Genomic DNA, 9,820 nt, shown 5'->3' with positions numbered 1-9,820 from the left:
CCTACGCTGCTCTCTAATAGGTCATTCAACATTGCAGTTGTGGAGGAAATAAATTCACTATAGTTCTGTTAAAAAATATATCTGCTTTAATAGCATTTCCTCACTTTGCACACAGGAAAGGATTCTGTCTGCATTTCCACATATTATTTTTCATTTCCTACCTACACGTATGCTGCTGTTGTGGTTCTTTAAAGTAGCATCAGTGGAATCATACCAGCAATGAACACAGCCTAATATTGTGTGCATAAATAAACAACCTTTCTTGGTTTTCATGTGAAAAGTGCAATCTCTTACTCAACTGCTTCAAGATTTACTATTTATTCGGGGAATTTTAGATGAGAATTAACAGTAGTACTTTGATTTTTCAGGGACTGAGTTTACATATGTTTTTTTCTTATCCCTGGCAGATGGACAAATGATGTTAGAATCACATTCTCATATGACTCTGATTTGTCATACGACTCTGACCCAGTATGAATTCTCAAGATAAAAGCAATGATTAGATGGCGTTAGTACCAACTTTAATCATATTAGGAAGTAAAATACCTCATTCCACTGCTTTTCAGCCTTTCTGTCCTGCCTGTTCGTAGTTGAACTATTGCTTTCTTCCATCCAAAACAGCCTTTGTACTGATTCCATCCAACACATACTAAGTTTTTAGAGCTGCTGGGAATGGGGGTGAGCCAGCATACTGGGGCTGTACTGCTGCCTCTTCCTCGATTTATACAAGTCACCATGACCACCATTAGGTAAAATTAGTAAAATTTTGGTCTTTGCTGATGCTGGATTATCCTGAAAATAATGGCTTCAGAGAGAAGTTGTCATTCCCAGCTAAAAAGGCTTTTTCTTTTAATCAAAGTATCACTTTGTTTTCCAACATGAAAAATGTAGTGAAGTTGGGTACTTCCAGCTACCTGCTTACCTGCTTCCACCAGGTAGATTTTTTGAGAGCACAAAGTGAATCTGAAGACTGCTCCTGGGAGAAAGATGTTTCTGTAGGTCCAGCAAGGCAGGTGCTGAGCGGTACCAGGCCTGCGTTGTCTGGAAGCTAGAGGGCAGCCCAGGCTCTCCCTGCCTCCAAGCCTCTGAAAAAATCCCTGCTTCAGTCCATCAGTGAGCCCTTTCTCTGCAGCATGGGCCTTGTTTATCACAGTTCTCTTATTCCCTCTGGCCCTATGTATTTTGAGCTGTGAATTCAGTGTTTCATAATACGGGAAGAAAACTACAATACAGCAATAGCGAGGAAGGGCACTTACCCAGCACACTGACAATCACAGATTTTTGACTCTGTCCAGCGTCACCCTGTGGGCTGAAAACTTCACACGTGTAGGAACCAGTGTCCGAGGGCTGCATGTTGAAGATTGTTATTGACGCATTCCCTGGACCTGTTGCAGCTGTTATCCTATTCTTAAACTCTCCATAAGAGTAAGACTGGCCTCCTGAATAGTAATAGATCTGTGAGAAAGAATCAATTGTTAGTTTTATAACAAGAGATCTTCCTGCCGCTTTGTTTGGTACTCGTGATTGGAATACTTCTCATTTCTGATGAAGCCAAGCAGTGTCACCCCCTTTCTTGCCCCCTCCCCCAAGAAAGCAGAGATGAAAACGTGGTACATTTGAATATATATTTCTAGTGGCTCTTAAAAGAAGCTTTTCAGAAATTGGACTTTTTAAACTGTGTAAATGGACAGTAGCGAGTTCTTTGTGGGTCTTCCTGTCACAGATTGTTACATTTGCAAAAGCAAAGGTGAGACCATTGACCATCACATGACAATTCTGTGAAAAAATGTTAAGTTGTGCACTAATTGAAGCACTGATAATTTGAGATATTATTAATAAGCAGCTCAGTAGAAATTTGTGACAAGAATGAGCCTGTCACTGTGAAAAGTGGATGTCTGCAGAGCTTTCCAAATACAGGAGCTAGCAAACAGGGAACTGAAGTGAATCCAGAAGACACAGTCTAAGCGAACAAGGTGCCTGATCTTTTGGCAGTAGATTTGGAAGTAATAAAACTGCAGTATGGGAACACCAGCAGAATCATCACGCATGCAGTTAGAGCAACCACGCTGCACTCCTTGTTTGTGTAATCAGGATCAGAGCCCGTGTCATGGACTGACTTGGGTTTTTGAGTTTATACCATATGTGGAAGTCAAGAACACATGTTGGCCTCAGTGCTTGGAGAGACACCTAAATATTTCTAAGGAATGCAGTATTTCCTCCCAAATAAAAATTTGGTGTTTAATGTTGACTGATTTCACTGACTTCAGTAGCATCGATTGTACTGAACAGCACTGTGGGAGTAGAATCGGCCTTGTAAGCCCAAATTGTGTGTGAATTGTGTTCATGGTGGAGCCTGGTTGGTAATCTGAGGCTTGGGCCCTGAGCCTGTTTAGGAGCTCTCGTATCTCATCTGCTCTGGGGTAAATGCAGTAGTTCTCAAGGAGTACACACACACTCTGTCCAGTCCAGATCTGCTGTGAAACCAAGATCTGAAAGAACAAAGCTAATGTGGAGAATTATGGAATGTTAATTATTTTTCTCAGATGTTAATGATAGTGGTGTGTAAAGGTGCTAGCACTTGGGATAGGCAGGACGTTCCCCGGTGTCTACCTGCACAGGCTATTGTCTGGGCAAAGTGAACAGTTCTAGTACACTCAGGGTTTTTAAACTGATGAGAGGAAACCATACAGAATTACGGGTTGGGAGCCAAATAGATCTAACATCGTTCCTACTGACACTATTCCAGAAGCAGCAGTGTAAATGTATTTATTGAAGTTGGACTTACAGCTTGTTTCTTAATGGGAATGGCTGGAAAATGCTTGTAGGAAAAAGCTCTACAAAACTGTGTGAAGTGCCATTCACACTTGACTAGTGTCAAAATTTCATTTTGGACAAAGTCCCCTGCCTTTTGGGACACTGCAGAGAAGGCAAGAAGTATAATTTGCTTTACATTGCAGATCAACCGATTGCATTTTGAATTAAGAATATTTATTCTTAATTCTGTTTATCCACCCTGATACAATGTTGACTGAAGTCTTTAAGCAATGTTATCTGAAAGCCTTTATTAACTTAAGGCAAGCTACACCCCAAAACTACCAGAGCACAGTTGGTTTATGCAATGATAAAGCTTTGAAATGAAGGTCAGAACCCAGACTGCACAGCACCAGCAGCTCCGGTACTGCAGCTTGGCCCCATCTCAAGTGCAATTTTGCCTACTTTCCAGCTAGACTTTATCTCTCCCTGCCCCAGGATTACAAACACCAGGTACAATTGATGCAGGGCTCTGAATACCACAGCTCCACTACTGCATTGCCAACACATGGGAAACTGTTGTTGCAGTGAGGAAGTGTAAGAGGTCCAGTGTTAGCGCGGCAGCTGACTAGGTTAGAAAGTCTGCTGAAAGCTGGATACACTCTCCAGTTTCCATTGTTTGCAGGCAATGCCATCAGTTTTAAAATTGATTTTGTTTTGCAAATGGATCTCCATTGCTAAACTGGAGTCTGCGTGCACGCCCTCATATTCCCCAAGGAAGGAGAGTGTTCCAAGTAGGGAGTTTGGTTTAAGCAAATCCCTCATCAAAAAGCCGATATACCTGTAATTACAAAACCACACCGGCCACACGTCTCATTCTACATTTATCCAAGTATGAGCAACAGCAGAGTGTTGTACACTGTTCCTTGCAAGAATCCAAAGTTATGGGCTGGATTTGCATCTCCTCTCAATCAATTGCATCTGTCTGAGTGGGGCAGGGAAAGTACTTCCATCAGCTCTTCACGGTAATGTGAAATTAAGTTGTGCAATGACTTAAATGCAGTAATGCTTGACTTGCAGCAGCGTGAGAGGCAGACCCATTATATCCTATTAAAAGGCCTGATTACTGAGAGAAGGGGCTGAATTCTACTCAGTCTACCTCAGGGTGATGTGGGATTTACGCGAGAGTAAGCAGTAGCAGAAGCTGCCGACTGAGCACTGGCTTTGCTATAGCACAGGTTCGTGGGAAATAGGACTGGCACTAAATGCAGTCAGGGCACACTGGTAAACATTACAGAGGAGCAAGCACACATTGGTATATTTGACCTGAAGTCAGGGTGAATTATGTATCTGAGCCCTCATACAATACGGTGAAAAATTAATCTGTGTTCTCTCCTCCTAGCTGAATGCATGCGGAGAAAATATTTTGTGTACACTGTTAAATCTGAGGCAGGTGTCAACACAGCAGAGAATATTTGTTCTCTTCATGGCTTTGAACAGAATCTTTCTAGGTTGTTGGTTTTTTTTTTCAACATAAAGGCAGGGGAACTTCTTAAGGAAAAACATTCAGTTAGTCTGCGGGGTCCTGCCTGCTCTCTGTTCCTCTGCTCCTGTGTGATGCTTATCTCACCAGCTCTGGGGTTTATTGCCTGAAGGAAGGTGGCAAACACCAAAAAGGCCAAGTAATGTTGTGATTAATTACTGAATGTATATCTTGTCCCAGTGGTATGATTGGATCCTGTACACAGGAAATTTCATTTGAGAGGAACATGTTTCAGTTAATAGGCTGTGAATTCATAGCCCATTTTAAACAACACACTTTGAATGGGTATTTTAAGCCCTTGTTCAAAATGGTTTTGTGCTGCCCTTGAAAAGCTCATATTTGTGCTTTCAAAAAGCTGAAATTAAAAACTTTGCAGAAAGGTTTATGTTCCATTTCAGAAGTAAAAAACTTGTTTTCTCTTGATAGAGAAGACTTTATTTTTGGGCAGCTGACAGCTAATGTTCCCTCCTACAGACACACGTCATTGACATTTCTTTCATTTTACCTAAAATGTCCTTAAAATGTCTGTATGGGAAAACTGTAAATTGAGTCAATGGTAGGCTTTTCCTGGAAGCCTTTTTAATTTTATGTGATAAATATATTTAAAGTGCAGCATGTTGAATGTAAAAAAACTACGAGAGAAATCTGCTGTGCTCCTCTTGAAAAAAATAAGCTTTTTATGTCCTCAAGCAAATCACGAGCAGCTCTAGTGAAGTTGACAATTTACCAGTGTGAAAACAATATTGAGGATGCAGTAATGGTCGCTGCTTCTCATTACCAGCTAGTTTGCTCATGCAAGCTTTTATGTAATGGTGCCTTTTCACATTTCGTGGAAGCAGCTGCCTGAGATGACTAATCAAACAACTCACAGGGAAAAGAGCAGAGATTATCTCTCCTAAAAATGTTGGCCCTAATAACTCCACAATCTGAGAAGAGCAGCTTCTGCAAAACAGCTAAGTTGCCCAGAAAACGTCTCCTTGACTTTAGAAAGGATTGCAGTTCAGTTGGTTATTCAACCCATGGGCGAGGTGGTGCCTAAAGCTGCTACTGGCAGCATCTGTCCTTCTCCGCTCTCTAGGGCAGTGCTGTAGTTACTCTGCACTTCCACAGCCACAGTTCTTGCTGCAACCAAGAACAGGATTTGGGCTCGTAGACTTCCAAGGCAGTGGAGTCAATTATTTGTGTGCCTGTTTGGGGGAGCTGGGTTACAAACAGAACAGGGAATTTGGAATGATCATACTCGTTTGGAAGAAAATCTGGATAATCTCAATGCACTCCAGATGCTGAAGAGAAGATAATGTGTGCCCTCAGTTCTGAAGGATCTGGTACATGAAATCACAAGCCCTTTTCTTCTCCTGTAGCCTTACTTGCGGGAAACGCTGCTCCTCTTCTAGTGTGATGGTGAGGAAAGTATTTGCCCACAGAGGAAGCAGTTAGCAAAGCTGATACTGACTTGAGGATTTTTAAAGGCTGCCAGATGTTTGGCAGAGAGTGAGGAACCCACCTACAGGTTTTCTTTATACAGCTTCTATAGAAAGATCATCTTCCTTAGGGGGTGGCGGGTGTGTGTGAAAAAGCAGGCAGTAAATTAGAAGAAACATGCCTCCATCTGCTTCCTTTCTTCTTGAGGCAGGACAAATACATACTAGAATTTGCATAAATATGTGCCTTTCAAAGGTCTTTGGATGGACTAATTCATAATTTCCAGGTCAATATTCCTCACACCCCCCCATCTCCTGGTGTCATTACATGACATTGCTGTACATGCCTAGTACGTGTGGATATCAGAATTGTCAGATGAGATGTAGCTGAAGATGTGTTACAAAATGTCCTACTTAATCTCCACAGGAGTCTTAATTTCCTGACTGGGGAGCAGGTTCAGGCCATGACTTTCTTTCGAGTGTTCCTCTTCCCTCCCTCAGCCCCTTCTCGCTTTCCCCCACCATCAGATGCAAAGCTATAGCATCCCGTTCAATGACGTTTCTCTAGGCTGATGTATTCAGCCTCTGAGTCACAGTCTTTTCCTGAAGAGCTGCAAAGCTCAGGCGTTCAGAGGGCCCCATCAATGGCTTGTTTTCTCATTTTCTGTTTGACATTTTCTCCAGCTACTAGAAAAAGAACTGTTAAAGTCTCTTTCTCACCGATAAATGCAAAGGAGAATATTAACAACTTTACTGGTTTGAGATCATGATCCTTTTTTGAATTCTGAGTACAGACAGAATTTATAAAATGACAACAAAGGAAAAAAGAGTTCAGCACTCCCTTAAGCATCTTACCATCTAATTAGAGAACAAATGCCACATACTCAAAGTGTTAATTAAAGCCCAAGGCTCAGATTCTGAACACAGCTAGATAAGAAAGCAAATGCTCACACATGCCTGGCCCCAAATACCTTTTTTCATCCACAGCTTCTTTTCACACATTTTTGTCAAAACTCTGATCTGCCACACCGTAGTTGGGTTATTATATCCTGCGTTACTGGGATTTTTGCATGGGTAACTGAGGATGTTAAGACTAGAAACATCTTGTCACAATTGCGCATTGGTAGAAGAAGAAAGGGATGGAATCAGAAGCCTTCAGAGGATTAATCATTCGGCAGCCTTAACTGGTGCAAAATACTTTTGAGGAGCAGCTCTTACACATTCTCACAGTGTCATTCCTGTGGCTGAACTATTAGTGAGTAATTTCTACAGTGCATCAAGCACAAACACGTTTTCTCATTGCATTTGGTGTCACTGCTCTTCAGCAGTTATTGTTAGACCTCAGTTTACATTGGGTTGTGCCCTGTACTCCATGGCGTGACAGGAGTCCCACTGCAGTCAAAGAGAGTTTGGAATGGATTATGGCTGGGATGTTGAGCTGACAGCTGAGAGGAAGCCAGTTCGGCCGGGAGCTTGGCGTTCCTCTGAATCCATCACATCTCAAAATGTTGTTACATTCTGAAAAGGAGATACAGGAGGATTTTTTTTTTCTTCTATGTAAATATGTAGCCCCAAATTTGTGCTATCCAGACTCCTGGTGTGTGGACATGCTCTTGAGATACCCTTTGGGTAGAATATTCCTGAAGGTGCTAGTTCAGCCACCTAGAATAGCTGTGGGAAGAAAACAACAGCTACATCCAAAATAATTTTGATAGAGAAAAATGCAATAAAAATGAATGATGAATCTGATTCAGCTTACCTCAGTCATGTGCTGGTTTTAAGATTTTAATCCAGAACATGACTGCAGGTCATCTCACAGTAGCATAAATCTAGTAGAAGCCATTTAGTTTTTTTCCCTTAAGGTCGTAGGGATTTTTTTCTTACCTTGTGTCTCCAGCTACATCGTCCCCGTGCATCTGTCACATACACCATCTTTTGACAATGACTGACTGACTTTTCATCCATACTCAGAATACCGTGACACGGGGAACGCTGTATTTGAGTAAAAATGTGCTGATCTAAGAGTTAAATGAGACTTTAAATGTTCCCCCAAAATCAAAGAGCCTCTTCTCTACACAGCTCCCCATCAGTACCGTCAGTGCTGTTCACAAGGGCAGGGTGCCTCGTGTTCAGCAGATTTTGCACAAGATGTCTCAAGCCTTTGTCAACAGTGAGATGCAATACAATCTTCTTTCTAAGTGTTAGGCAAGCTAAGGTTGAAATCTAATGTTTGCTCCAAACACACCAGTTACAACCTCATCCTTTTCTACTTGTCTTCACTTTCCGTTGTGTTCTCACTATTGTCTGCTTTGGTGTATAAGTTCATTTTATCTTCTTTCTGCAGGTGTGTTCTCACTATTGTCTGCTTTGGTGTATATAAGTTCATTTTATCTTCTTTCTGCAGACTGTCACCCCAGTGCCAGAGATAGCCACAGGCAGTCCCAGTGGCATCTGGGATGTCACTCTGACTGCAGTGACATGACAACAGCGTCTCCATTCCTCTGCATTCACGGTGTTGCCTCTGCTTTCCATGAAGCTATTCCTTTTAAGTGCCTGCTCAGTCATCTAAGTGCTAGATAAAACTCGATCTTAAAAAATCACTTCTAGGCAAAAAGAAATGCTCCTCTATCAGAGAGTCCCTTTCCAGGAAGTTTTCCTGCACTGCTTCAGGAGGTGCTTTGCACCGGCTCATCTTTGCTTGTGGCCTGGTACAGGCTGGTCTGCTCCCAAACCAGTGTCCCTTGCAGCACTGACAGCCTCTGCAGTGTATGATCTCGTTTATCTGTGCTTGAAAGTGTGTGATAGGGTCTCAGGAACTACTCATACTACATGGGGAGGAATTGGTTCTCTCAGTAGTTTTTATGGGAACCCTATGCTCACAGGGCTGGCTGGCCCCTGGCTCTCACATGGTAGCCCAGTGACCATGCCTGTGCCTTGCTTTGTGCTGGGCAGCAGAGTTGTGCTGGCCTTGGGACTGCTGGTAGTCTGAATTCAGGGCTTCAGGGTGAAAGGGGCAGACACAGTTGTGCTCGAATTGCTCTTCTTACATCTGTTTCCTTCCTTGGGCTCTGCCACCTTGTCCCCTGTTCCTGAGCAACGTGACACAAGCCTGCTACTACTCTGAAGAGTTTGCAATGTGGCTCATGAGGCCTACGGGGGTGGGTGTAAGGACATCACAAGACTTCTCATCAGGGAACAGTGCCATCTTCCTCTTCTGCATGGTCTGCAGTAAGTGAAACCCTCCTTGCCTTTATCTCAGTAGTACAGATATGAGAAAAATACAGGGCTGTGTCAGGATGAAAGCCAATATATAAAATAAATGGGAGATACTCTTGCTGTTACATGCTGCTAAGATGCTTTCCCTCTCGATTACCCACCAGTAGTTTTACCAAAGCAGTGTCAATGTCACTATTTGCAAATATTTCCAGGTTACCTTTTTAAGGGAATATTTTAATGAGAAGTCTATCAATAATTCAGTGTCTTTTACAAGTAACAGTCATTTGTGACCTTTACTCAACTAGTGGATTTAAAATTTCAATCAAGGATTCTGCCCTGGGCGTATCTTGGGTAGCCACACAACATCTCTGATAATTTCACTTACTTTAACTGTGGGTGACCTGGGCTGGATGCTCAAGGTGTGGCAATGGTGAGGTTCAGGAGTTGTATTTTGCTTTGCAAAACTGTAGCCTCGCCTGTGCAGAATCAACAGCAGGCTTCAATTTTTCAAACATTTACTTAGGTGCTTCACACCAAGGCTAGCTGAGTGACTCAGAGCATGAAATGAAGCACAGATGTAGATCTTAGCAGGGGTTGAGATTTTACCTTGTGAACCAGGCCAGGCTGTGATGTACTCTCTTACCCTGGGTGAACTAAGTTGTGCTTACCTTAGTTTGTCTATGGCTAAAGTAGAGATAGTTCAGTACTGGAAAGTTCTCAAGATCCTTGTCTGGGAGTTATTATTTTAAAATTAAATTTATCATTAAAAAGACACTAAGGGGTAAATGGCAAGAAGAAAAAGTTAAAAATATGTATGGCATCCTTATTTCCCTGAGTTGATATTTACATTATTTAGTTCAAATGAGGAGAATTACATTCACTGGAGAAA

General features: G+C 42.2%; 1 protein-coding gene across 1 annotated transcript in view; it reads right to left on the bottom strand.

Annotated features, from left to right (window-relative positions):
• Window positions 1-1,256: 1,256 nt before the first annotated feature.
• LOC104537230 (V-set and immunoglobulin domain-containing protein 1-like) overlaps window positions 1,257-9,820 on the bottom strand; it is a gene marked incomplete at its 3' end in the record, with an annotated part of 15,177 nt that continues 6,613 nt past the window's right edge. Inside the window, exon 3 of the mRNA XM_010180049.1 lies at window positions 1,257-1,455. Within this exon, the coding sequence (XP_010178351.1) occupies window positions 1,257-1,455 (199 nt within the window). The remainder of the gene's footprint in view (window positions 1,456-9,820) is intronic.

Source organism: Mesitornis unicolor, unplaced genomic scaffold (genome assembly GCF_000695765.1).
Source record: "Mesitornis unicolor isolate BGI_N332 unplaced genomic scaffold, ASM69576v1 scaffold19962, whole genome shotgun sequence".
In the NCBI taxonomy this organism is placed as follows: Eukaryota; Metazoa; Chordata; class Aves; order Mesitornithiformes; family Mesitornithidae; genus Mesitornis; species Mesitornis unicolor.
This window is presented reverse-complemented; position numbering and strand designations above follow the sequence as displayed.